Source organism: Eptatretus burgeri, chromosome 17, assembly GCF_056783735.1.
Source record: "Eptatretus burgeri isolate ZD-2024b chromosome 17, Ebu_testis_v1, whole genome shotgun sequence".
NCBI classification, from domain to species: Eukaryota; Metazoa; Chordata; class Myxini; order Myxiniformes; family Myxinidae; genus Eptatretus; species Eptatretus burgeri.
In genome coordinates this window covers 47,109,024-47,136,547 of record NC_140977.1, presented here as the reverse complement: position 1 = coordinate 47,136,547, position 27,524 = coordinate 47,109,024, and the positions used below count along the sequence as shown (strand labels likewise).

The window sequence follows — 27,524 nt, the reverse complement described above, 5'->3', positions numbered from 1 at the left end:
TTTTTACAGCTTCTTCTTCTCCTTTTGTATGCAGTACATGGCTGGGGAGATAGCATCATTGTCTGGGGTTATGGCTGTGCTGCTGATGCAGTGCCCCCTGTAGGTTAGAGCAGGAATTTGTAATTTGTTCAGAGTTCCTGCGATAACTGGCCGACTCTTTCTGAAGGACACCATGGGATCTTTCACGTCGACCAACCAATGCCGGCAGACAGGACGCCCAGTTTAACGTCCGTCCGAGGGACGGCACCCTCATTGGATCACCTTGCCTGTGAAACACCTGGATGACAGTTTATAGCTGGCTCGGGATGTGAACCCAGGTTAGACACCTGAGAGCGAGGGTGTGTACTGGTACCCCTCGGGCCTTGGCGAACCTGCCAGCCCCGGTTTGTAGGTAATAGTGGCCCCTATTCTTCGCAAGAGTCGTTGCTGATGGACCGGAGTCTGAGAGTGGAATTTTATGACTTGTCAAAAAGAAAAGGTGATCGCTTCCGTTTGTTTACAGTTTGTTTAACTGTCCGCTCACCTTTAATCACCTGCAGGTCACATTTTTAAACCGATCTTCACGAAACTTCACCACGTTGGTGGTCCGACAGAATCCTATTTATTTTTGAGGTCAAAAGCTCATCATCGGCCAAAGGTCAACAACTTTTTTTTAAAGTTTCTAAAGTCGTCAATTTTCATCCGATTGACTTCAAATTTGAAGAGGATTTGCATATCAGGTCACTGAATTCAACCACCATTTTTTTTTTAACTAACAGTTAACCCGGGTTAGGGTTAGGACGAGTTATGACAAAATGAGGTGGATTTCAGTTGGTTCAGTGACAAGAACAAGCCGATTCGATTTTGGTTCAGATCCAGCTATCAATGGGATACAAAATGTAAACTGTTCAGCCTGACAGAGGTTAGCACTCTTCTGAGTGCCGTGCTACTTCGTTCTGTTTTGTCAAGTGTCACTCTGAGTGATTCTTATTTATTTATTTATTTATTTTAAAGTTGACATTCCATGCAGATTGTGCTTGATGGAAGCTGATACTGTGATGATGTGTGTCAGACATGGACCACAGGCTAAAAAGGTGGCCGACTGTTGGGAACGAGTCCTACGCCGTCCACCCATGTCTGACGATTTCATAAGTGTGACATCTTCAGAAGGTCGTAGGGTCTACCTTCGTCTCCGACGCGAGGGTGAAGGCACCATTATTTCTGTGAGCTTGTGTTGTTTCTCAGAATGTTCAGGGGGGGATTTGCTTTGTTTCTTAGACCACACTACATCTTTTGAATCAATGCAATCCTCGACTTCTCTTTTTGTTAGTCTGTTTGCTTTCCTTCCCGTTGCTATAACGTTGAGATTTTCCTGTATGGAGTTTGATGGAGAGCTTGTTTGTGGCTTTGTTCACAGGACAGGCACTGCACTCTGAGGGGCAGTGATCGGGGGCTGAGGCTGCTCGGCGTACCCTTCCAACAGCTGAAAGAGCAGCTGGCTGATAAGGTGAGTCCACTTCAAAATAATAAGTCGGACAGCAACACTTTTGCATACTTGTGCCAATTGTGGATTTATATTTTTGAATCCACATCAGGTGACTGGGACTTTCTGGATAGCCGAGGTATGCACACTCGCCTCTGAACTCTTTTGAATCTTGGCCCAGCTATAAACTGCCCCCCTGGTGTTTTGCGTACAGGGCGAGGCATTCATGCGTTTGCCGTCCATCGATGGATGTTAAACTGGGCGTCTCATCTGCGAGCATTAGTTCGAGGACTTTAAAGATCCCATGGTGTTCTACGCGAAGAATTGATGAGCTATCGCCAGCACCCTGACGCAAATTACCAATTCCTGCTCTAAAACTACAGGGGGGGGGGCACTGCATCGGCGGCATAGCGACACTCCCAGCAATTATGCTGTCAAACCCATGGCCATTCGCTGCACAAGAAAGATTTCGAAGGCTCATGATCATGAAATCCTCATTAATCGATTAGTATTCCTATTATTAGTTAGTGTTGATGTGGGAATGACTTCTCGGGGTGAAGATTGTATAGTTTCGAAGTAGCAATTCCCTTCGTACATGTATTGGCATAAGAATGACGTAATTCAGCTGTGATCAAGGATTAGGTGTTGATATTTGTCGAGAAAGCTGTTGCATTCCCGCTCCAGTGTTTGTGTCGAAAACCGATTTCCCCTTTGAAACACTCTTAACGTCCTTCCCTTTGTAATCCGTCTTGTTTGTGCTTTATAAGGGAATCTGGCCTTGTAACAGGCACTTTTTTTTTTTTTAATTTTGTATACGCTGTCAAAGCTCGTATGAGAGCTAACACCGAGCGTATAACAAGGGGAGCAGGAGACGAGGGACGGGAGAGGGAAACAAAAAACAGTGGGAAACAGAGACATGAGGAGATCTGTGGAAGGGCGAGGGATGGGACGGGGTACTTGGGGTAAACAAGATGGACACCACAGGGACTTTCAGGAAGGAAAGCAGGGAATTTGAAGGAGGCGGGTTTGGGGTGGGTAAGTGGGGGTCGAAAAGATAGTGGTTTTGGATGGGGGAAGATGAGAGATGGTGGTGAACAGCTGTTTTGAAGACCTGGAGGGAAGAATGGGTTTGAGGAGAGTGTGGGAGTTTGTTCCAAAGGTGGGAAAAAAAAAAGAAATGAAAGGGTGAAGGTGGGCAGTGATTCGTGATTTTGGTAGTTTTACCAGAAGGGGGTTGGTGGCAGATGTTCAGCACCCTACGAAAATATGGTGGGGACATATCTCAGACAGAGCGGGGGGGGAGGGGGGGCGAGACCAGAGAGGAGACTATAGAAGACAGAAAGACCACCGACCTGCCTGCGGTGAGCGAGTGAGAGGCCCAAAAACAGCCTCATCGTGGGAGATGCCAATGATCCAAAAAGCCTTAGTTTTCACAGCGTGAAGCCGAGAAAGGTGAGAAGCAGGAGCACCAGCCTGGAGGGGAGAGCAGTACTCCATCAGGCTGCGGACTAAAGCTTTGTAGCTCAGGTGGGCCGAGGAAGGACTTTGCATGAGGGAGGATTCCCATTCGGTGACTGGCTTTGGAAGCCAGGTTGGAAATGTGGCTTTCCCAGGAAAGATCATGGCAGATCGTGAGACCCAGGAGCTTGAATGAAAGGACTTCTTCCAGAGCATCATTGAGAAAGTAGATGGGGAGGGGGGGGGTTCCAGATGGTCCTTTCGGAGAGACATAGTGAGAGTGTGAGATTTGTCAGGATTGAAAGACATGTTCCATGTGTTGGACCAGTTTGTGATTTTATCCAGATCTGCAGAGAGTGAAGAGGCTGCTGCTTGCCGATCTGAGGGATGACAGATGGTATGGCAGAGGGTGGAGTCATCAGCAAAGAGATAAAGAAGATTTTCCAGAGATAAAGAGATAAAGGTAGTTTTCATATCAACGTGTGAGCCTCAAACATTCGGAAGGAGTTGAGTGGCTCAAGGGAGGGATTTCCCAGAGATTTACAGCCAAACCACCAATCGGTCTGGGGTAAACAGGGCGGGGTGATGTCACAGGCCCGTGCACCCATGGTGGGGTTCCCAGTATGGTTGCCGGAGTCCGAGAGAGGTTGCATCCCAGTCCGGTTGTCCCAGTCCCGATCAGGTTGTCCAGAGGTCTTGTTGCGGTCCGGTGGGAGTCCAGCCCAGTACATGCAGTAAGGAGAGCCAAGCAGCAGGACTGGCGTGAACGTTTTAGTTCCACCTCTCGCCTGCACGAGAATGGGCCCCATCAGTGCAGCACTCGCTGAACCCCCCTGGCCGGGTTTCAGAGCCGTTGACTTTTTATAGAACCTCACAGTGCCCGTATGGGCCGTAACTGATATATCCGTCTTGTCCTTCTTCTGGTCAATCTACTGTCGTATGATTGAGAGCCTCTTGAGGATTATTCTACTTGAGGTTCTTCCGTCCGTACGAAACCCAGGGCATGTATTTCAGCATCGGTGAATACGTTTGTATACCAAGTGTTTGTGCGTCCCTATTCACCCTCCTCTCTTTTTTGAATACACACATGAACGAACCTGGTCTTGTTTGAGTTTTTCGAGTCAGCACGATCATAAAACCGTACGGTTTATAAATCCCGTCTGACCGGACGAATAGCAATGGAGACCAAACTCCCTACCCCATCGAGGGAGACAAACCACTCTAAGTCGCCATTATGAGACGCTCGGTGGGAGGAGGAATCCGGCGTGTCGCTCAATCGACCTCGGACAAACCAAATTGAGCTAGGTGCAGGTGTTCTGAGGCCCTCGTCCTGGCACAGTGCATCTGGGCCAATTGGCCGAAGTTGGCATGTATGAACGCCCCGCCGGCTGCGGCTGGACGTCCACTTGTGGTGGAGTGGTTGAGATCACCCAGTAGGGTTTAGAGTGAGAATGTGCGAGGAAAAAAAAAAAGTTTGATCCTTCACTGGTGTTGAAAAACAGAAATCCTCTAAAATTATTGATTATTTTTGTTATTTTAAATGCAGCAACGCAGAAAGATTCTGGAAGAGCTCGAGCAGCACGAGACGGCCATCAGCAGGTCTGTTTCATTTCCCCCCCATCTTCCATGTTCCATCTCGATATTTCTGTTTGAGCTTCTTCCTATCCAAATGAAGGATTCCTTTATTTCGTTTTAGGATCATTGAGCAGGATATCCGTGATTCAGAGCCGACAGATGACGTTGGAGAAGATCCCTGCAGAGATGAAGAAGAGGTCGAGGACGGGCCAAGGGGAGCAGATGCCGCAGCAGCCGGCAGTTCTCTCTGGGTCGACAAGTTTTCCCCACGACATTACATGGAGCTGCTCAGTGATGATGTGAGATTGCAAAGTCAATCATCACCACAACATGTGCTTGTTTATTTACTTACTTCACGCTTGTGTTTTGTGGTCACGGCTTCTGCCAAGCACAAGTCGCTCCATAATGCACACGACGCGAGAGCCAATCGATGAATTTGTGGCGTGGACATGCTTTTCGGTTCGTGTAACTCGTATCAAAATTGGATAGCGGCCGATGATGTAGTGGGGCGAATGTATTTTTGTGCCGTGGCTAATAATCCCCCTGTCGGCAGTCAACCACAAGCACTGTGACGTGTACAGGTTAAATCCCGCAAGTGGTCTTCCCCGTCGTTTGGGATTTGGGCATCGGTTGCAATTTTGAGGGGAAATTAATTGAGAATAGGTGGATGGCAGAGAAATGGGAGAAGAAAGAAGGGCAGGGGATTATGGGTGCACGAGGGAATTGTTATTGTTGTAAAAAAAAAAAAAAAGATGAAATAAAGGGAATGCAGAGCGCGCGGTATTTTGAAGCCATTGGTTGTATCCAATTTCTTCCTCTTCCCTGTCCTTCCACCCTCACCTCCTGCCCCTCACTTTTCTCAGCACATTAACCGCTGCCTGCTCAAGTGGCTGAAATTATGGGATGTGGTCGTGTTTAATCGTGAGCGCAGAGCCCCGAGAACACATTCAGCTATGAGGGGCCAAGAGACGGCGGGGGGAGACCCGCGTGGTTCCAGGGGCCGTGGGCAATGGGAAGCCCATCGGGGTGCAGCGATGAATCGCAGAGGGTGGGTGGAGCGAGGCGGTGGTGGTTGGGAAGGCTCCAAGGAAAGGGGCAAGGGAGGATGGCGGGGAAGGGGTCGGGGAGGAGGAGATGGTACCTGGTACAAGAGCAAGGCTCAGATGATGGACGAGATTCTGGAGGAGGAACTGGATGACCATAAGCGGCCAAAATACAAGGTACGTTTGCAGACTTCCCGTTCACACTGATGGCGACCATTCCCACTTCCTTTCCTTGACCTTTTTCTCAGCCCTGTCACTTCTCCACTCGTACCTTCTGTTGAGGAAATTAAACACCTTCAGTACAATTCAGAACATTTATTAAACATACAAAACACTTTAATATGCGCGCATAGGAGATTCTGGACAGACAAACTCATTCCAGATCTTTCAAATACAAATGGAGAATCTTAGTCTTTATATAGTTTTCAGTAAGACAGTTTTTCTTTTATCATCTCTGGCACTGGTGCCAGTTTGTCAGGTCTTGACATCTTCCAGGTGAAGCTTATTATATCTTCAGTCCTCTTAGATAGCTCCTGCTTGAATGGTTGTAACACATATTTCAAATCCAGACATGTTAATCCTTTCCTAATACAGAGAACGCGCAGAATGCTCGAATGACGTCAAACGCCAACTCTAATGGTCATTAAAAACAAGTTTCCATCATTTGTAGGTTAAAAGTCGGTCTGCTTCTCCCGAAACTGGGAAGATATATTATCTTGAAGTGACTAGAGCTTAGTGAATACATCTGGACACCTTCTTAAATTCACATTCCAACCTGTTTGTGTGTTTTAGAAAGTTTTCGAATGATAGGCAGTTCTTCTTATATTTAATTTAATACTGGCAAAGTTCCACCTGTTTACACTTTTAATATACAGGTGATCTTTCCGTACAGAGGAGAAATATAATTATGTTAATTCCAAATGGATACATACTTAAAAAGCATCATATCATATTTGAGTACATTTTTATTTCAGGTTTAATATATTTTATTTTAATATCAAGTTTTAATCACCATCAATTTATTTATTTTATCACCCCCCAAACCCATTATGATAAAAATGCAACGACACTTCCCTTTTCGCTCATCACTTGCATCCATTGTCACTCCTATTCTCTAAAGTCTAAAGGTTCAGTTATCATGTATTGTTACATATTTAGCAAATGCAAACTGTGCAGCCATAAAGGCCTTGTCTTGGCCAAAGAGCAAAAGGATGTTTTCAAAAGCCGAGGCATGCCCTCCGCTGTGAGCTTTGCTGAGCAACATTTATCCCCTAACCCCTTGCATCATAGGTCGCACTTTTGAGCGGACCGCCCGGTTTGGGCAAGACCACATTGGTTCACGTGGTCGCACGGCACGCTGGCTACAACGTGGTGGAGATCAATGCCAGGTGAGCACAACGAATGGGAAATGCTTTTGGCGATGTCACCGGATGATAAAACCACGGTGTTAATTGTTAGGCACGGTGTTGTGCTGCTCATGGCTCGTTCGTTACAGAACCTGAGCGGTGATGCTGTAGTTTTCGTGGCGGTTTTGACCTGGATAAACATATCGGGTACATATTGGCATCCTCTTGATTTGCGGTTTTACGCCGTGGTCCAAACAAACCGATGCACTTGATAGAATACTCTTAACCACATTTATTTGCATGATATGCAAATCAGTTACGTGAGACCTCGTTTTAAATCCTTCGAGTATCCAACTTTAGGGTGTCCGCTCCGAGTCTGGGATGTCGGCGGTTCGAACCCCGGCCAAGTCGTACCAAAGACTTTTTTTTCAATGATATGTGCTGCTTCGTTGCTTTGACACTCAGCATTTAAATGGGATAGGGCACAGACGAACAACCATAAGTTCGTAATGCCAGCGCAGGCTCTGATGGGCCTCAAGGTCTCCTCCGTCAAAGTTCCATGTTTAGGACGAAGGGTTAACACCGGAAACGTGAACTTCTTCTTGCTTCCCACTACGTCCTGTTGATTCCATGCGTCGTTGCACTCGTAACGAGACTCTGTTTGTATCGAATTGTCCTCGAGCTTTGTTGTGTCATACCTTGTATGTGTGTTTGGAATGCTGAGAAGTTGAGGTTTTGTTGTCGCACAGTTTTTGATCGAGATTATTGCCTCTCATGTCCCGGCAGCGATGATCGCAGCCCCGAGGTCTTACGCACAAGGGTCGAAGCCGCCACTCAGATGCGCTCCGTTCTCGGAGCTGCGGAGCGACCGAACTGCCTGCTTATTGACGAGATCGACGGAGCGCCATTGGTTAGGGAACCGGGATCTCTTTCGGGATCTCGCCTTGTCTTGGAAGACTTCCTTTCTTTAAAAATTACACAAGCATGGTATAAGAAGAAGAATGGTTGGAGAAATGTAAAGAATGCGCGATACGTAATTGGTGGTAAATATGAACTCGAGATGAAGAATTCGGATCTGAAAAGCGATCCGGGCTTTTCCACTGATGCTACACGTTCCTCGTCTGGGGTTTCCTCTTGCAGGCGACCATCAATGCACTGCTGGAGATCGTGAACCGAAAGGACGGAAAGGAAAAGCCAGCAGCCGGGACGACTCGAAAGAAGGAGAGGAAGAAGAAGGAAGGGGGCCTGTTAGTCCGACCGATTATCTGCATTTGCAATGATGTGTAAGACTTCTATTGGACGGTGTTTCTTTGTTGTATTCGGTGGTTCAGCGAGAGATCTGATCGCAGTTTTGACCTTCGGCAGTTATGTTCCGGCGCTTCGACAGCTCCGCCAGCAAGCGTTCACCATCGCCGTGCCGATGACCATGGCCTCCCGACTCGCCCAGCGCCTCACGGAGGTAATAGGCTCAGCAATTGTACGCACACTCACGCTTGACTTGACGTACGTCGATTTATTTTTGGGCACTACTCAAACGGTTTTGTGACGCATTTGCTGCCACCTATAACGATCGATTCACATTTGATAGCTTTGAAGTCATTGCGGCATTGTGATTTGTAGACATTGACTTGAATTGTATGTAATGTTTTTTGAATGGGGGAAAAAAATGGGCTCAAGACTTCTCTATCCTCCCCAGCGGTAATGTGACGTGGTCGGGGTACAGTGCTGAGAAAGAGCATCGAGTTTGGCGGAGGGAGTGAAGGGGGAAGTGATTAAAGGGCCTGAGGAATGAGTGCTGCAGGAGGTCGTTTGATGTATTGTGACCAGGTCGTGTCATGGTTAGATCCTCTGCTCTGAGTCTGAGAGGTCCGCGGCGGTTCGAACCTGACCCCGGGCGAGTTGTACCAAATACTTTTATTTATTTTTTTTTGAATGGTACGAGCTGCTTCCTTGCTTGATGCTCAACATATAGAAGGGATAAAGCACAGACAAACAACCATAGGTTGGTAACCACTGCGAAGGCTTGAAGGGCCCAATGTCCTCCTGTGATGAAGTTCCTTGCAAAGGAACTCCAATTTATTCATTATTTAGTTTGAGTAATGAGCAATTATCTTCATGGTAACTTTGACTATGGGAAACCGTGGGTTGCTTGGACCCCTTAATGGAACAGCCAGATAAGTTGGATGCATCGTTTTGCCAAAATGTCAGCGAAGGTGTTTAACCTCTTTCACAAACACCCCATGCCAACCGACTTTCATGTTTTTCTTTGGCCTGGCCGCAGATTACCAAGTGCCAAGGTTTACGGGCAGACATGGGAACTCTGCTTGCTCTCTGTAATAAGACCGACAATGACATCCGATCCTGCATAAACACCTTGCAGGTATATACTCGTCTCGAGCATCAGACTTGTTGTTTTTTGGTTTGTCTTGTGCAAATCCTTAACTTGAATCCTGCGCTTGATTCCGAGTAACCTGAGCTGTTCTTCCCTGCAGTTCCTCCACAGTCGAGGCGAGGTGCAGCTGAGCCTGGGCCTTGTGCAGTCCCTGCAGGTGGGCACCAAAGACAAGCACAAAGGTCTATTCACCATTTGGCAGGAGATATTCCAGCTCCCTCAAACAAAGAAGTAGGTGTTAATGCGTTTCCAAGTGCGCTGCTCTGCCATCCTCGAGTGATTGTGTGGTCTGGTAAAAGCTCCAACGCTTACCTTGTTGTCGGTCATGCAAGTAATGAGGTACATGCATTCAAACTGATCGGTTATTGAACTTTGCCGTTTACTGCGTTTTCGTCGGTGTATAAGCAAAGTGCTGTTTACTCATATGCAATGAAAATGCCATAAGAATAAATGTCCTGCACGTAACCACACCCTTACGCCCTTCCGCTTGCTGGCTGTAACTCCCGTCACTGTAGATCGTGGATGGACAAAGCTCAAGCACAGCTGGGAGAGTCCGATCATGACCGAGCATCCAAAAGTCTTGAGAATTCAAGGTTTCATAGAATCTTGCAGCTGACTTGCCACAGCGGAGAGTACGACAAGATTTCTGAGGTTGGTGGTGACGGGGGTCGTTCAGGACTATCTGCAGATTTTAGCCACAACCCCCGACACCATTCTGGGAGGCGCATTACGACGTTGTGCGCTTCCGAGAGAGGGGCAGAGCACGTCGTGTTGGTGTAAAATCACGTTAAAGAAAATAAAATACCAAAATAGGATCACTGGACCGGTAGCTTATCTGGAGCCTGGTCTAATGTTGTAACCCAAATTTGGTGGCATTCTGACAGGTGGGTCTCAAGAGGAAGGTTTTTTTTTAAGGAATTGATGCGATTTTTTTTTTTTTTCCCCAAAAGTTGACTCGGCCATTTTGACCTACTTCAAGTCATGTGACCATTATCTTCAGAACGTTTGGACAGAACGAGCTTTTCAAGTCCTGGTACCAGTCAGGAGAAGAACGTTGCTGCCAAATTTCAGGAGAAGATCGGCCCTGCAGTTTGACTGGAGAAATCAAAATAGGAGACGGACGGACGGTGCGCGATGACAATACCTTATGTGGGATTTAAATTCCAGAAAACCTAAAACTGACTGATTCTCATCGGCTTGGATGTGACATTTCATTTTAAGGAATCTTTGTGTACATGAGAACTTCTCGTCGTCGTTTTCCGCTTTAATGCCAATTTGTCACGGCATTCGCTCGGCATTCCACGGTCTCTAATGATCAAATCCTCGATCATTCGTTTTTCTGGTTCGAGAGTTGTGGGGGAAAAGAGCTTTTAAACTTTTGATGATACTTTTGCACCACCCCAGGGCCTCTTCGCCAACTACCCCAACGTCCGAACAAATGATCCGCAGATGGAATGTGTGGTGGCCGCTCTCGACTGGCTTAGCCTGCAGGATGAGATGGCGTCCATGGTGGCTAGACGCCAAGCCTACACCATGCTTCGTTACATGCCGATGGCGTCCATTGCTCTGCACATGCTCCTCGCTGCGACGCGTGCGCCACGGCTCAACTATCCTGCTGCGCACTCAGAGGTGCTCTTTTCCTTGATGTTGTCTTTGATTAAATTGTTTATTTTACTTGCATGAATTAAAATCGACCTCATGGCGATTTCCTTCCTCCCTCCTGCGTTTGATGACTTTTCTTATCAGTCCATAATTACTCCGCGTGCTCTAAGCGAAAAGTGGGGTTAACTAGGTTCGTATGGGTCCTTAAACCCCATAAAAGTCCAACATTTCCGAGTTGTACAATTTAAGTACTTAAATGTCCTTAAATTTCAGGAAAATGTTCAAAAGTCAATAAAAATCAGATTTTCCTGTTATTTGGTGAAGGGTGTTTCATTTTCCTCGCACTAGTATTCTAAACAAGGACAAATGTGTCCAGGAGCCGCGTCCTAAAGGTTTTGTCTTCACCAGAAGAAGAAGAACAAGAAGAGGAAGAAGAAAAAAACAACAAAAAAAAACAACAACATTTCCGATATTTCGTCACGTGCCTTGATTAAGCCAATAGCGAGACCCGTCATAGTGTATTTACGAAATAAATAGTGTATTTATGAAATTACAATGCATTAAATGGAATAATGTTTAAATAGTAATGTGAACTTTTCGAAACTTTAAAGCAAATGTCCGAATATATTTAAAAGTTCATGATAGACGCTCTCAAAAGGCACCGTCAATGTGAGGATGTGTACAGGTGTTTAGTATTTAAGGAGATCCGGATCCTGTATATAAAAGAGCTGAGTCCTAAAGGTTTTGTCTTCACCAGAAGAAGAAGAACAAGAACAAGAACAATGCCGAGCTCTCTTAGAGCCACGTTCGCGACGCGAGATGCGGCTAAAAATGATATTTTATTGGAATTTCTATTTACCCTCAATTTACCTCTGGAATTTCTAGGATGTGGTCCTTAAAAAGGGGTTATTTTAGCCCTTAAAAGTCCTCAAAAAGTCCTTAAAAAAAGACCTCAAAATAAGTGGGAACCCTGGTTAAGCAGTTGATTCTGCCTGTCTGTCTGTCTACGAATGTCAGTTTATGATCGAGGATCAACTTGATTTCATTGAACGTTATATTTTGAACACAAATCGGAAAACGAACCTGCTGTTTAACAGTACTCGAATTTAACAGTGCAATCTGAATTTGTCCCTATTACGCATGCGCAGAGGAGGAGGAGAGGAGCGAGATAATCCTGTCTGGCAGTCAAACAAAATTGAATAACATTCCAATGAGGAAACTTATTGTTTTTAACGATGTCATAAAGGACACTAAGAACGAATGTAACATGTTAGATATGGTGGTGAATGAGATGCTGCATCAACTGCAGTAAACTTCCCAAAAATTTGTTTGTGTATTTTTTTAATTTTTTTTTTTACAACCTTTAAAATGTTAATTTTCTTAAAATTTAATTGTTTTCTTTGAACATTGTACGTAGAACATTACAAATCGCCTTTTTTGGCACTTTCAAAACCCTTCCGTCTGGCAGTACTTGGACAAAATATTACGTCATGACCATTGAAATTTGCAGCTCGCAGACGCCGCCCATCCCCTTGTTTCTCAAGACTGCGCAGGGTAATGTGTTCTATGAATTCTCTCGTTACTAATGTTTTTCATGAAAGGTGTCTCGTGCAAAAACAGAAAAAGACTTTGTACTTAATCGGGGTGTGGACATGTTTGTTGACGATAACAGATAATGTTAAGTTAATTTAGCAGCAAACCTCCATCCTCCAGAAGTATCTCGAAGGTTTGACAGTTCTGCATGAAAGTTTCGTTCTGCGATTGATCGCCCGAGCTCGACATGACAACTGGCAGTAATGGCATGTGAAGAGCACGAATCGCTCATGTGAATGGACCATGTATTGCGTTGCCCGTGCTAAGTTTTCACTTTCCGCTAATGTAATCCTCGAAAATTCTCACTGATTGCTGTGATGATGACATCATTGGGTAATGCTACACTCATAAAGGCACGTCAGTATCCTGAAGGGTTGAGATTCGAGTACGAGATTTTGAGCCCGTACCTTTTCCGGTTTTATGATGCCGACCAAATGTGCCTTGATTGTTTGGCTTCTTGCAGTTATTGGCACGGACGGCTCGAACGCTGGCCCTCACCGATGCAGTGATGGGGGAAGCTCGCTCGACTGTGCGATGCTATACCAACGGCCGGCAACTCCTCCTGGACTCCATGTCCCTCATGCTGGACATACTGTCTCCTCGTCTACGTCCGGTTGGTCTCAAACTCACCTTGCTATAGGACGTTTTCAGTTGTTCCCCTCCTTGAGGTTACCATTCAAGACAGTATATGCTTGTTCTGCAGGCACCTTTTAGTGATTTTGCATCGAAAGGATTCGTCGAATCGGTTCGTGATAAATCTCAAGTTGAACCGACTTTGACGAAGATTTTTGGAACACTTTTATTTGAGATGAATGCTTTACCTTGAAATCTGAACACCACCACTTCCTCCTTTCACACACCTGTGACAATGTTATCGTTTTGTTACAGGTGAATACCCAGCTGTATAGCACCCAGGAGAAGCGGCAGTTGCAACAACTGGTCCATACTATGGTCTCCTACAACTTATCCTACCAGCAGGAACGCACACCCGACGGGAACTACCTCTACGTGCTCGAACCGTAAGCAGCTCTGCCGATGTCGATATGTGAACTCTCTTGGCACCTGCCATAGTCCGCACGGTGGTCACACTCGCCGTCCCTCTCCCCCGTGTTCTCCAAAGAAACCTGGACGACGCGGCACGCTTCCCTGGCGTGCCTCACCCTCCGTCCATGCCTTACGCGGCACGCCAGTTGGTTTCTCGGGAGGTGCAGCTGGAGAAGATGAGACGAACGGAAGCGGCTTTGCATGCTCGCAATCCGGTGAGCAAGACACATGGAAGTCTATTTATTTACTTTTTTTTTTAAGACATCACTGTCAGCGCGTTTATTCCATTGTAGCTTTGCTCGTGTTATGGCATTAATGTTGCTTCAAATATAGATTATTATCGGACATGTGATATTCTCAAAAGCGATTGATATGCTGCATTTGCTCGTATCCATTGTAAACGAGGAGACAAAAATGAATTGACTCGTAATTCACCCTGACACTACATGAGTTGGATTTAAATACAATTCACACTTCAACAACTCAGCATGATTCGATGTGATTAGATCTGTTTGACTTCACATCCTTATGATACGAAACAAAAAAAACTCCATTGAATTCCCACTGTCATGTTGGTGGAGGCAACCATGTCTTGTTCCTGATTGATTCTGAAAGGTCACGTGATTTTTTTTTTTTGTCTCTCTGCCTGTCTGGTTGTTTTTCTTTGAGAAGAATATTTCAAAAAGTTATGAACGGATTCTGACAGAATTTGATGGACAGGTTGCGTGTATCCATCCATCCATTGGGACCATACTCTGTGCAGAGCGTTGGCGCTGCTTAAGCAGTCTTCTTGGCTATTGGGCACAATCCTGGATGGGTCGCCACTCCGACGCAGTATCGCAAGCTGGCACTCATTTTGCCGACCTCGGAAGGATGACGGGCAGAGTCAACCCCACCTGGTATTAATTCAACAGCCAAGTGGGATTTGAACTCAGGATCCTCAGATCCCAAGCCCACCACCCGAACCATTAAGCCCAACACCAGGCATTGGGTGTATGACAGACATATTGATTCAATTTTGGTAAAGATGCAGATGCTGGAATTTTTAAGGGATTATTGAGCATTGAGAGATGGGGCTAAAAACGATATAAAGCATGATATCTCAAAAAGTTGTGGACGGATTCAGACAAAACAAGGTGGACGAGTTGGTAAGGTGATGAGAACAAGCCGATTCGATTTTTTTTGTGAAGGTCCAGATTCAGATCCGGCCTTTCGGTGGGATACGAGCGTAAACTGTTCAGGCTGGCAGGGGTATGCACTCCACCGAGTGCCATTCTTGTTGCATGCAACATGGCAGGAACAAGTTTTTATGTAAACCGTTCACTGAAGCACTGCATGCTGTGTTGGCAACCGTTACACGAAGCAGGAACAAAGCAAACCAAATCTTGAGGAAACGAAAGATGGGGAGACGTTGGACAAAGAGAAAAAGAAGAAGGGGGCGGCTTTGAAAAGCCACGAGCGAAAGCTGGAGGACACAATACAAGCCGTCACCGTGGTCGATAAGGTGAGAGTAGTGTCCAGACTTTTTCTGCGATTGACTTGGCCAGAGTCCTTTTTAATCCTTCTAACTACGCTTTTTGACACATCTCGCTCTCAGCCTGAAAAGGACTTTTTTGGTCGAATTGTTCAGAAGAAAGAGAAGGAGAAGTTCACAATGGCAGGTACGGTCTTGATTCTTAATCTGGAAACGAGAGGATTAAAAATGGATTTAAAATGTTACACTCGGCTTTCCGAATTGCATTTCGATCGCGATTGTAATCTCAAAAGTTCAGGCACACTCAGATCTCCTGAGTAAGGTTTACCCCCTCCCCCGCACCCCTTTCATCCCAGGCATAAGGTACCCCGTGCTTGAGGCGGACGCCATGCAGAGGAGGGTCGGACGTGCTATCGGTCACAGTGATGTGTGGTTTCGCTTCAACGAGGGCGTCACAAACGCTGTGCGCAGAACCATTTACATCCGTGACATCTTGTAGTTCCACCCCCTGTCATCACACTTCTCTCAAAGTTCCGCTCGATGCAGCGGTGGCAATTTTTAGCAACACCACAGCGTCACGGTGGCACCTGCTTTAGTGCATAGGTGGCACCTGTAACCTCTGTGCTTTCATCGGTGTGTACAACTCTGCCGTGAATCTAAACGCTACCCGTCTGTCACGTGGTCTCACCACACTTGCTTCATATCCTACAGTGATGACGCCATTTGGTAATGAATGCAAAAAGCAGATTATTAAAATATTTATTATCGTCACGTCTGATGAGGTTCCTCTTCCATACATCGCACGTTTTTTTTTAGGATGCCACGACGACCCAATGGCTTTGTCGATTCGTCGAATGACCAACGTCCAAATGCTTAGGTTCCAGCTATGATTGAATTGTTTGTGGGTTCGATTTGAGCCATGGATTCCTAAAAGGCGTTTATATGGAGCGGTTTGATTGGAAAGCATTGTCTTGACGTGGAGTCCACTTAACTTCACCTGCTCGAGGTGTATCTCGGGTCCCCGTGTGCTCGTGTTGAAAGAGATCTTTGAAAAACCCCGCAGACGTTCCCTCTCACTTGTGGATTTATATATATATATATATATATATATATATATATATATATATATATATATATATATATATATATATATATATATATATTTGTTCTGGGTTCATAAATCCATCGTCTGCATGTATAATCGAGGTGTACGAACTCCCCTGTGAGCTATCGCGCCTGGGTGTTCACCAGGGCGATCAATCAGAGCGCACCATCCCTTCGATGGAGGACCTTAAAGTGGGTGTCCCGTCTGGCAGGATAGCCTGGAGGTAGGCGCACTCACTTCTGAGCTTTCTCTCCGAGGTTTAAATCTCGACCCAGCTAGAAATTGCCATCCTGGTGTTTCGCAGGCAGGGCGAGGCATAATTGTGTGTGCTGTCCCTCGGATGGACGTCAAACTGGGCGATCCGTCTCCTCGCAGTGGTTTGTAGATGTTAAAGATGCCGCGGTATCCTTCGTGAAGAGGATATCCTGTCTTCGAGCGGTGACCCGACCGGGATTATAACACCCACAAGGGGCGTTTTGTGTTTCCTGATGATAGTTTTGTAAATAAAAAGCACAAGTTGGGACCGTGCAGTTGCAGTCGTTCGTTGACCATTTAACGGTGTTCAGCTGGGAAGCCAGGTCAGAGTTTGTGGTGTTTATGAGAAAAAGTGAAGGATTTACGCCATCGGTGGCCGAACCTGTTAATTGGAACCGCCGTGTTGTTCTGTGTGTTTTTTTTTTTTTTAAAAAGATCCGACGATCAAATACGTTTTGAGGTTTCGAACGACCCTGTCTTGTAAAAAAAAAAAAAAACACAAACGACTTCAGTTCCCTTTGATGGAACTTCAACACAAGAAGAGGCCATTCGGCCCATCAAGCCTGTGCTGTGGTTGTGCGTGCGTTCCCTGTCCTTTTATTTGCCGATTGTCAAGCGAGGAAGCAGCATGCACCGTTTTTAAAGTCTTTGTTGGTTTGACTCGGCTGGGGTTTGAACCGCTGACCTCCCAGACTCCGAGCGGACACTCAAAACCAACCAAATGACACAAAATCGATTTTATTTCCTGTTTTTTTATTATTATTATTTTTTTTTAAATTGGGGAATTTATTAACCTTGACCCAAGGCTCATGGTGGAGTTTGTATGTTAATCGCAGGAGCAGACATCTGTGCACTTTTGCTTCACTTACAAGGATATTAGCAGACAATGGACAAATACACGTGGCATATGGGACTTGGGCATGGTGAACCTGCATCACGAGCGGGTGAGCGGTTCAAATGGAAACGCCAAACAGACCAACCCAAACTGTTCATCCATCACAAAATTCCACTGCAAATGATGAGCTTTGAAACTTTTGAACAGCAAAGTCTTGACTTGAGGTTTTCGAGCAATGACGTCGTTCAGAGGACGACGCATTTGCCCTTTTCCATCCACGGGTTGTCCCTCGCTCGGTTCCGGTTCAACAAAGGGTCGCCGGACATGTTCTCCTGCACCCACGCCACCAATCTGCCACACAACGCACGGTTTCACGTTTGGCAGGTCAGTAGTGCACGTAAGCAATCGAGGGGTTCCACAATGCTCGCGTTGAAACCAAACCAAATTGTTACTCCGTGCGAGGCGAGGGTTGGGGTTAAGCAATTTCTATTTTGAACACGAATCGCAAAACGAACCGGTAGTTCGGCAGTACTTTGGCTCTGAATTCATCCTGATCATACTTGCAGGGAGGAGTGAAATAATTTTTACACACTGGAGAAGGATCAGGGATGAGCTTGCACATTCATGTATTACATACCGGACAAGGAGACATCGGCATACTTTCATGAATTGGATAACCGATGCAGGTATACAAGATTTGAACCTGCAAGCCAAGCATCACAAATTTAATTACCTGGGTGTGAACGCCAAACAGGGCAACACAAGACGTGCAAACGAATACCTCTACTCCAGCAAAGGACGGGATGTCACACAGTTACTATCCGTAAGTGGGGTATCTGATCCGGTACGAGCATGTTTCATCTGAGACTGAAGGCTTCCTGTTTGTGAAGGACAAACGTGCAAGCAATACCACATACACGACGTGGTTAAGACGGTTGGCTTTCATGTCCCCTTTCAGAGGACACCACAGGCTTCAGAACATAGAGCATCAGAATAGTTTTGTCATTGGATTCTTATTCTTCTTTCACGGGTAGCGTAATGTACTTCGGTGGGCTGGGTTGGGGGCACAGCTGGACCACTGAGGCCATACCCCCTGTCGGTGAGAGCAGGAATTTGTAATTTGTTCAGGGAGCCCGGCGATAGCTCGCCTACTCTTCGTGAAGAACACGATTGGATCTTTAACGTCCACCAACTTATGCTAGTACACGGGATGCCTGGTTTAACATCCATCCGAGGGACGGCACACACACACACACACACACACACACACACACACACACACACACACACACACACACACACACACACACACACACACACACACACACATTGATGAATCACCCTGGTCAGAATCCCAGAACACCCAACATCAAACTTACTCGGGGAGGGTGACGGACGCTTTCTCTCTCTTGAAAACGAGTTCGTATTTCAGACCCTCGACCTGTCGTGAAAGGGTTGGCACATCCTCCGTATCGTCGTCGTCGTCTTCGTCCATGGGGGTCTTCGTGGCACCTCGATGTGAGCCTCGTGCTGCACCCGATGAGCATTCCTATATGTATGTGTGCCATTGGGATTAAAAGCAGGTGGGGAGGTGGTCGGTCGAGTTAATCACCTGGCGAGCTCATCCACAGTCGGAATAACTGAAATCTCGGATAATCCGTGCGCACTCCCATTAAATGCCAAAGTGCATCTTTCAATCCGGTTCCGATTTGATGGTCCGCCAAAACTTATCATCTTAATGGAGGAGCAATTTTGCTGATTATTTCCAGCTAAAACCATAAACTAAATCCGTTGCTCAATTACTCACCATCGTGTATTTCAGGTAAGACTTAGTCGAATAAATAAAATTTCCATGTTGATGAGAAAAGAGACCGATGGCGACTGATGACAGATGTGAAATGGAGTCCTTGTGTTTTTTTTTTGTTTTTTAGGGGGTTTTTTGTATACATGATCGAGGCTTGTGGAAGAGCGAGTGAAGAATGGAAGGGAACAAAATGGAAAGGGGGGAAACACCAACAGCAGAGTAGAAGTGAGAGTGAGATCAAGGGGAGGGGAATGAGGACACATGGGGGTGAAGAAGCTGCACACAAGTGGAATGAAACAGCTAGAAGAAAGTAGGGATGGTAGGGGAAAGTAGGGATGAAAGAGAAAAAGGACAAATCAACTGTTAAAACAACCAAAAAGAGGTAAGGGAGAGGGGAATGGGGGGGGGGGGTCAGGTATGGGAGCATGTGCCAGAGCAGCACGTCGCTGCGTCCACTTTCCGCCGGTACTCCAGGGAACTCCGTCTGGCCATCCCCCAGGCAGATGCCTGGCCTATCCCCATCTCCTTGAGATGCCGATCAACCTGCTGCAACCATGAGGAACGTGGTCGGCCCATTGGCCTCCTCCACTCACGAGACTCCCTCGCTGAGAGAATCTGGTGAGCAGGATCAGCGTCAGGAAAACGAGCCACATGTCCATACAGCCGCAGCTGATGCTCACGGACTATGCAGGTAACAAATCTCATTTGAGTCTCTCTCAGCAACCGCTCGTTGGACACAAAGTCCGACCAACAATAGCCAAGAATTCTCCGAAGAGAACTGGTACCAAAGAAGTAACCCAACTGCAACCCAACTGCCACCAACCTCCGAATAAGAAGTAACCCAACTGCAGGACGTCTGCAGACACAGTTGGGCACTAGATATGGATGGCAGTTGGCTCACAAGGAGCTTCTCCACCCTTTGACAGGTTTTGTTTTTAATCCTGCTGGGTGTCCATATCCAAACACCCTCCACACCAAAAAACCTGGTGGGGGAGACGGTTTGGTCGCCGACAACCCGACCATGGAACAGGTTAGTACAGGTTTACATGATACCTGTAGCAGGTCACAGATCTCATCTGGCCTGACCTGACACCTAGGGGGTCACATTAATATGGAAAAGGGGAGTGTTTGGAAATGAGGTCATTTGGGGTAGAAGGGATCATGAGTATGGATGGGGGATGATCTGAGGTAGTGGGGAATGGCTGTCCTGAAGCCTTGGTGGGAAGAATGGGACTGAACAGACTGGGGAAGTTGGTTGCACAGGGTTAGTAGCTTAATCAATGCAAAGAGCCTGGTGGCAGAAACCCCAATCGTGCTTCAGTGGTCTCACCGTCCTGTGTTTGCTGGCTAACAGCTTTCATGTTTCACTGTTTATATATTTTTTGTTACGTATGCAGAATTCTTTCACAAAAAGTAGACGAGCTATCGTCGGCACCCTGAACAAATTACAAATTCCTGCCCGAACTACTGCTGAGAGACAGATGGCAAATCACGAATGGGCTTCCTCCGTCATACAAAGTCCATCCTTGGCACACTGAATTACCTATCCACCTGCAAGGCCTTCATCCACAGCTTTATGGAGTATTGCTCTCCCCTCTGGGCTGGCTCCCCTGCCTCACATCTTGCGCAGCTTGATGCCGTGGAAACCAAGGCCTTTAAGATCATTGGAATCTCCCGCACTGAAGCCGAATCAATGTGCCTTTCACTTCGCCATCGCAGACAGGTTTGTGGTCTCTGTCTTCTACCGCCTTCTTTCTGGTGTTGCTCCCTCTGCTCTTTGTGTGCTTTGTTCCCCCTGGGTTTCTGCAGGGCTCTAAAGGTCCATCATCAAGCCCCTTCTGTTGAAACTACCAAAAGCAAGGATCACTGCTCAACTCCACTCATTTGTTCCTTTTTTTATTCCCGCTTGTGGAACCAACTTCCACATTTTCTTCAATCTCGTTCTTCCCCTCCAGGTATTCAAGACAGAAGTTCACCCTCACCTCAGATCGTCCCACATCCAAAATCCTTCCAAATTTCCAGTTTCCTTCTGTATCTATCTTTCCCACCCCCTGCATCCTTTCCTGACTACCATTCATCCCCACACTCGTCTGTCCGGGTCTCCCTCTATACTTTGTCCTTCAACTCCACTGTTGGTGTTTCGCGACCTCTCGACTGTTCCTTTTATATTGTTGTGTCCTGATCCGTTCAGTGTTCTCGCTCTTCCACGAGCTGTGACTCTGTGTACAAAAAGGTGTATAGCTGTCTGTGGCATTATCTGAGCAAGATGTCTTCCAGAGATTAAAATGGGAGGTAAGTGATAAAAATGGATGTTTTAGGTTATTTAAGATCACATTCATGGTCCGATTGGGTGTGTTTAATAAGTACATTGATGATACAAGACGAGATGCCCAACAGGATGGTGCGGAGGGAGTGGAAGCTCTTTGATCTCTCATTTGGGTTTGTTTCCTGATCGGACTATAAACCATCACCCTGGTGTTGGCTTCATGGTTAGGGTGGTGGGATTTTTCGGGATCCAAGGGTCCTGAGTTCAAATCCCGCTCAGCTGATGAAATAATACCAGGTGGGGTTAATTCGACCTCTTATCCTTCTGCGGTCGGCAAAATGAGTGCCAGCATGCTGGTATACTGTGTCGGAGTGGCGACCTGTCCAGGATTGGTCCAATAGCCAAGGACAATGCTTAAGCAGCACCAACGCTCTGCGCAGAGTATGGTCCCAATCTCCTCCTCCTCCTCCTCCTCCTGGTGTTGCGCAGGTACTCGGACATGAGTGACATCAAACAATTAAAAAAGAGAAGTGCACCGACTTCCACCGGATGCATCCCCTTCTGGGGTGTTAAGCCTGCTGTCCCATCAGTGGTCGATGAACTGTAAAGTGGGGTTACTTTGAACACTTTTCTTACATTTTTATGTAAAACGCCAATACAAAAGATACCCATTATCGCTTTTGGGCTCCATAATTACCTTTATTTTGCACTATATAAACTTTGTATATTTGTTTTGGCAAATATGTATTTGTTTTGTCCCCCCCCTCCCCCGTGATCAATATTACCCCATCCATCCATCCATCCATCGGGACCATACTCTGTTGAGCGTCGGTGCTGCCAAAGCAGTCTCCTGGGCACAATCCTGAACGGGTCGCCACTCCGACGTCGGTTACTCAAATGGCTTAATCATCCCAAATAAGCTGGTACTCATTTTGCCGACCTCAGAAGGATGACATGCTGAGTCAACCCCACCTGCTATTGATTCAATGGTAGAGCAAGCTCACCACTCTAACCATTAAGCCAACACCAGGCATGTTACCCCATGGTTGGGGCTACATTGAGCAGTATACAGATTTTGTAACTTTCAAAGTTGCCTCATAATTGAGTTACTTTGAACATCAATTTTTTTTTTTTTTTTTTAAAGTTGATTGACCACAACTGATCAATCCTTTTGATTGACAACAAATTAATACATCTGCATTGTATGGAGAAATTATGCATTTGCACTGCAGCACGGTTTGAACAGCTTCACATAAGTATGAATGAACAAACGTATGGAAGTCGGTCATGTGTGCTGAAGCAGCTGATCATGTGATCCACAAGTGCACCGCTAGCTCCTCGCTAAGCGCTGTTGGATGATCTGGGTTGCTGGGCTGTTTCCCATTGTGTGACAACGTCCCCAATGAGATGTTATATTTCGTACTCGCTTTCTTTAAGCTGAGATCACCGGATTTTCCTGCCCTCATGGTTTTGTACGATCAGAGTACCTTGCATACTTAAGGGTCGTTCGTACGGTCGAACCATATTTCTGGCAAAGTTATTTTCACCTAAAAATACAGTTTATTAATTATTGTTTAATTAGAGCCTTTGAGCATGCAGTACTTTAAACAAGTTTCAAATCATCCATTGATGTATAATGGTGTAACGTTGAACACTGTTCAAAGTTACCCAAAAATGTGTTCAATATTTCCACAAGATATTCAAACTTATGCAATCACAAAAGTATCAACTAGAAAGCATGTCAAGATGCAAAGGCCGTCCACGTCCGCTCTGTATTCAAACTAAACTTGACAAAAACGAGTTTAAAAAAATTGTACATTTTAATAATTTGTGTTCTCCACATTCTGATTATGGTTTGTTGAAGATTTGATGACAAAATCTCACATGATGGCCCCGGAAAGAGACATGGAAAATAAAAAACAGAAACATGGAAGTGGTTAAAAACCTGCAGCTTATCTGGGCCTTGGCTTTGTGTTGGAGCCTGAATTTGGTAGTATTTTGACCTGTGGGTCTGGAGAAGAAGGTTTTTGACCTGCGGGTCTGGAGAAGAAGGTTTTTTTTATCTGCGGGTCTGGAGAAGAAGGTTTTTGACCTGTGGGTCTGGAGAAGAAGGTTTTTGACCTGTGGGTCTGGAGAAGAAGGTTTTTGACCTGTGGCTCTGGAGAAGAAGGTTTTTGACCTGCGGGTCTGGAGAAGAAGGTTTTTGACCTGCGGGTCTGGAGAAGAAGGTTTTTGACCTTCAGGTCTGGAGAAGAAGGTTTTTGACCAGCGGGTCTGGAGAAGAAGGTTTTTGACCTGCGGGTCTGGAGAAGAAGGTTTTTGACCTGCGGGTCTGGAGAAGAAGATTTTTGACCTGCGGGTCTGGAGAAGAAGATTTTTGACCTGTGGGTCTGGAGAAGAAGGTTTTTGACCTGCGGGTCTGGAGAAGAAGGTTTTTGACCTGCGGGTCTGGAGAAGAAGATTTTTGACCTGCGGGTCTGGAGAAGAAGATTTTTGACCTGTGGGTCTGGAGAAGAAGATTTTTGACCTGTGGGTCTGGAGAAGAAGATTTTTGACCTGTGGGTCTGGAGAAGAAGATTTTTGACCTGTGGGTCTGGAGAAGAAGATTTTTGACCTGTGGGTCTGGAGAAGAAGATTTTTGACCTGTGGGTCTGGAGAAGAAGGTTTTTGACCTGTGGGTCTGGAGAAGAAGGTTTTTGACCTGTGGGTCTGGAGAAGAAGGTTTTTGACCTGTGGGTCTGGAGAAGAAGGTTTTTGACCTGTGGGTCTGGAGAAGAAGGTTTTTGACCTGTGGGTCTGGAGAAGAAGGTTTTTGACCTGTGGGTCTGGAGAAGAAGGTTTTTGACCTGTGGCTCTGGAGAAGAAGATTTTTGACCTGTGGGTCTGGAGAAGAAGATTTTTGACCTGTGGGTCTGGAGAAGAAGATTTTTGACCTGTGGGTCTGGCGAGGAAGATTTTTGACCTGTGGGTCTGGAGAAGAAGGTTTTTGACCTGTGGGTCTGGAGAAGAAGGTTTTTGACCTGTGGCTCTGGAGAAGAAGATTTTGACCTTTGGGTCTGGAGAAGAAGATTTTGACCTGCGGGTCTGGAGAAGAAGATTTTTGACCTGTGGGTCTGGAGAAGAAGATTTTTGACCTGTGGGTCTGGCGAGGAAGATTTTTGACCTGTGGGTCTGGAGAAGAAGGTTTTTGACCTGTGGGTCTGGAGAAGAAGGTTTTTGACCTGTAGCTCTGGAGAAGAAGGTTTTTGACCTGTGGGTCTGGAGAAGAAGGTTTTTGACCTGTGGGTCTGGAGAAGAAGGATTTTTCCCTGTGGGTCTGGAGAAGAAGGTTTTTGACCTGTGGCTCTGGAGAAGAAGGTTTTTGACCTGTGGGTCTGGAGAAGAAGGTTTTTGACCTGTGGCTCTGGAGAAGAAGGTTTTTGACCTGTGGCTCTGGAGAAGAAGGTTTTTGACCTGTGGGTCTGGAGAAGAAGATTTTTCCCTGTGGGTCTGGAGAAGAAGGTTTTTGACCTGCGGGTCTGGAGAAGAAGATTTTGACCTGTGGGTCTGGAGAAGAAGATTTTTGACCTGTGGGTCTGGCGAGGAAGATTTTAGACCTGTGGGTCTGGAGAAGAAGGTTTTTGACCTGTGGGTCTGGTGAGGAAGATTTTTGACCTGTGGGTCTGGTGAGGAAGATTTTTGACCTGTGGGTGAGGAGAAGAAGGTTTTTCACCTGTGAGTCTGGAGAAGAAGGTTTTTGACCTGTGGGTCTGGAGAAGAAGGTTTTTGACCTGTGGGTCTGGAGAAGAAGGTTTTTGACCTGTGGGTCTGGAGAAGAAGGTTTTTGACCTGTGGGTCTGGAGAAGAAGGTTTTTGACCTGTGGCTCTGGAGAAGAAGGTTTTTGACCTGTGGCTCTGGAGAAGAAGGTTTTTGACCTGTGGCTCTGGAGAAGAAGGTTTTTGACCTGTGGGTCTGGAGAAGAAGATTTTGCCCTGTGGGTCTGGGGAAGAAGGTTTTTGACCTGCGGGTCTGGAGAAGAAGATTTTGACCTGTGGGTCTGGCGAGGAAGATTTTAGACCTGTGGGTCTGGAGAAGAAGGTTTTTGACCTGTGGGTCTGGAGAAGAAGGTTTTTGACCTGTGGGTCTGGAGAAGAAGATTTTAGACCTGTGGGTCTGGAGAAGAAGGTTTTTGACCTGTGGGTCTGGAGAAGAAGGATTTTGACCTGTGGGTCTGGAGAAGAAGATTTTAGACCTGTGGGTCTGGAGAAGAAGATTTTTGACCTGTGGCTCTGGAGAAGAAGGTTTTTGACCTGTGGGTCTGGAGAAGAAGGTTTTTGACCTGGGGGTCTGGAGAAGAAGGTTTTTGACCTGTGGGTCTGGAGAAGAAGGTTTTTGCCCTGTGGGTCTGGAGAAGAAGGTTTTTGACCTGTGGCTCTGGAGAAGAAGGTTTTTGACCTGTGGGTCTGGAGAAGAAGGTTTTTGACCTGTGGCTCTGGAGAAGAAGGTTTTTGACCTGTGGCTCTGGAGAAGAAGGTTTTTGACCTGTGGGTCTGGAGAAGAAGATTTTTCCCTGTGGGTCTGGAGAAGAAGGTTTTTGACCTGCGGGTCTGGAGAAGAAGATTTTGACCTGTGGGTCTGGAGAAGAAGATTTTTGACCTGTGGGTCTGGCGAGGAAGATTTTAGACCTGTGGGTCTGGAGAAGAAGGTTTTTGACCTGTGGGTCTGGTGAGGAAGATTTTTGACCTGTGGGTCTGGTGAGGAAGATTTTTGACCTGTGGGTGAGGAGAAGAAGGTTTTTCACCTGTGAGTCTGGAGAAGAAGGTTTTTGACCTGTGGGTCTGGAGAAGAAGGTTTTTGACCTGTGGGTCTGGAGAAGAAGGTTTTTGACCTGTGGGTCTGGAGAAGAAGGTTTTTGACCTGTGGGTCTGGAGAAGAAGGTTTTTGACCTGTGGCTCTGGAGAAGAAGGTTTTTGACCTGTGGCTCTGGAGAAGAAGGTTTTTGACCTGTGGCTCTGGAGAAGAAGGTTTTTGACCTGTGGGTCTGGAGAAGAAGATTTTGCCCTGTGGGTCTGGGGAAGAAGGTTTTTGACCTGCGGGTCTGGAGAAGAAGATTTTGACCTGTGGGTCTGGCGAGGAAGATTTTAGACCTGTGGGTCTGGAGAAGAAGGTTTTTGACCTGTGGGTCTGGAGAAGAAGGTTTTTGACCTGTGGGTCTGGAGAAGAAGATTTTAGACCTGTGGGTCTGGAGAAGAAGGTTTTTGACCTGTGGGTCTGGAGAAGAAGGATTTTGACCTGTGGGTCTGGAGAAGAAGATTTTAGACCTGTGGGTCTGGAGAAGAAGATTTTTGACCTGTGGCTCTGGAGAAGAAGGTTTTTGACCTGTGGGTCTGGAGAAGAAGGTTTTTGACCTGGGGGTCTGGAGAAGAAGGTTTTTGACCTGTGGGTCTGGAGAAGAAGGTTTTTGCCCTGTGGGTCTGGAGAAGAAGGTTTTTGCCCTGTGGGTCTGGAGAAGAAGGTTTTTGCCCTGTGGGTCTGGAGAAGAAGATTTTTCACCTGTGGGTCTGGAGAAGAAGATTTTTCACCTGTGGGTCTGGAAAAGAAGGTTTTTGAAGCAATTTATATAATTGTTTTTTTTTTTTCCAAAAATTTCGTCAGGCTCCCATTTTTGACACAATTTCCGGCCATGTGACCGGTATGACCTCCACAATTTAACAATCACGACCCTGTCCTAATGTTTAACCCAAATTTGGTAGCATTGTGACCGGTGTGTGTGTGTCTGTGGAATATTTTTAAAGGGATTTACCGAGTCCACCATTTTAATCTACTTCGTCACGTGACCGGACGAGCTTCGCAATCCCGTTCGCAGTCAGGAGCAGAACCTTGCTGCCAAATTTCAGCCCGATCGGCCTGACGGTTTGGCTGAAGAAGTCAGAATACGAGCCGGACGGTGCCCGATGACGATAGCTCATCTGGAATTTCCCGGGGCGTCTCGTGCTTGACCCGCTGCGGTTGCGCCGATAAGGGCTATTTATAGACACCGTGACGCTGCTTTCACATTTCGACCCAATTTTTAATTATTTTTCTCCATATTCTCATCGTAAATGTTCGTCCGTTTTAGGCTGAAATTCAGTGCGGAGATCTTTCGTAAAGAGTAGGCCAATGTGTGCCGGCACCTTGCCCAAATCCCTGACCCAACCACAGCACCGGTGGCATCATCACGACGGACCAAACGTCCTTCTGCGTCGGTTTCCAAGTGGCGTCTCGTGCGCCCAACGACATCTTTCCCGCCG

General features: G+C 46.4%; 2 protein-coding genes across 7 annotated transcripts in view; one reads left to right on the top strand and one right to left on the bottom strand.

Annotated features, from left to right (window-relative positions):
- Nucleotides 1-15,760, top strand: part of CHTF18 (chromosome transmission fidelity factor 18) — a 29,149-nt gene extending 13,389 nt beyond the window's left edge. For 4 of the 5 annotated variants that reach the window (XM_085861006.1, XM_085861002.1, XM_085861003.1 and 1 more), the window contains exons 7-25: nucleotides 1,052-1,202; nucleotides 1,397-1,486; nucleotides 4,467-4,519; nucleotides 4,617-4,794; nucleotides 5,359-5,715; nucleotides 6,829-6,926; nucleotides 7,671-7,794; nucleotides 8,025-8,167; nucleotides 8,250-8,343; nucleotides 9,166-9,264; nucleotides 9,377-9,507; nucleotides 9,792-9,927; nucleotides 10,681-10,905; nucleotides 12,935-13,084; nucleotides 13,360-13,490; nucleotides 13,592-13,730; nucleotides 14,879-15,019; nucleotides 15,113-15,176; nucleotides 15,346-15,760. In XM_085861006.1, the coding sequence (XP_085717132.1) occupies nucleotides 1,052-1,202; nucleotides 1,397-1,486; nucleotides 4,467-4,519; nucleotides 4,617-4,794; nucleotides 5,359-5,715; nucleotides 6,829-6,926; nucleotides 7,671-7,794; nucleotides 8,025-8,167; nucleotides 8,250-8,343; nucleotides 9,166-9,264; nucleotides 9,377-9,507; nucleotides 9,792-9,927; nucleotides 10,681-10,905; nucleotides 12,935-13,084; nucleotides 13,360-13,490; nucleotides 13,592-13,730; nucleotides 14,879-15,019; nucleotides 15,113-15,176; nucleotides 15,346-15,488 (2,647 nt within the window). In that variant the 3' untranslated portion in view covers nucleotides 15,489-15,760. The remainder of the gene's footprint in view (nucleotides 1-1,051; nucleotides 1,203-1,396; nucleotides 1,487-4,466; nucleotides 4,520-4,616; nucleotides 4,795-5,358; nucleotides 5,716-6,828; nucleotides 6,927-7,670; nucleotides 7,795-8,024; nucleotides 8,168-8,249; nucleotides 8,344-9,165; nucleotides 9,265-9,376; nucleotides 9,508-9,791; nucleotides 9,928-10,680; nucleotides 10,906-12,934; nucleotides 13,085-13,359; nucleotides 13,491-13,591; nucleotides 13,731-14,878; nucleotides 15,020-15,112; nucleotides 15,177-15,345) is intronic. The other variant, XM_085861007.1, reaches the window with a different exon arrangement.
- Nucleotides 15,761-16,535: 775 nt separating this feature from the next.
- LOC147009996 (guanine nucleotide-binding protein G(I)/G(S)/G(O) subunit gamma-13-like) lies at nucleotides 16,536-27,375 on the bottom strand. 2 transcript variants are annotated; one of them, XM_085861107.1, is made up of 3 exons: nucleotides 27,038-27,362; nucleotides 18,564-18,733; nucleotides 16,536-17,535 (listed from the first exon to the last, which is right to left on the bottom strand). In XM_085861107.1, exons 1-3 carry the CDS (start codon nucleotides 27,047-27,049, stop codon nucleotides 17,430-17,432), a joined length of 288 nt encoding a protein of 95 aa, XP_085717233.1. In that variant the 5' UTR covers nucleotides 27,050-27,362; the 3' UTR covers nucleotides 16,536-17,429. The 2 variants fall into 2 exon arrangements, 1 of the variants encoding a protein (XP_085717233.1); XR_015052678.1 differs by lacking the exon at nucleotides 18,564-18,733 and having other exon boundaries at nucleotides 27,038-27,375.
- Between the last annotated feature and the right edge of the window lie 149 nt (nucleotides 27,376-27,524).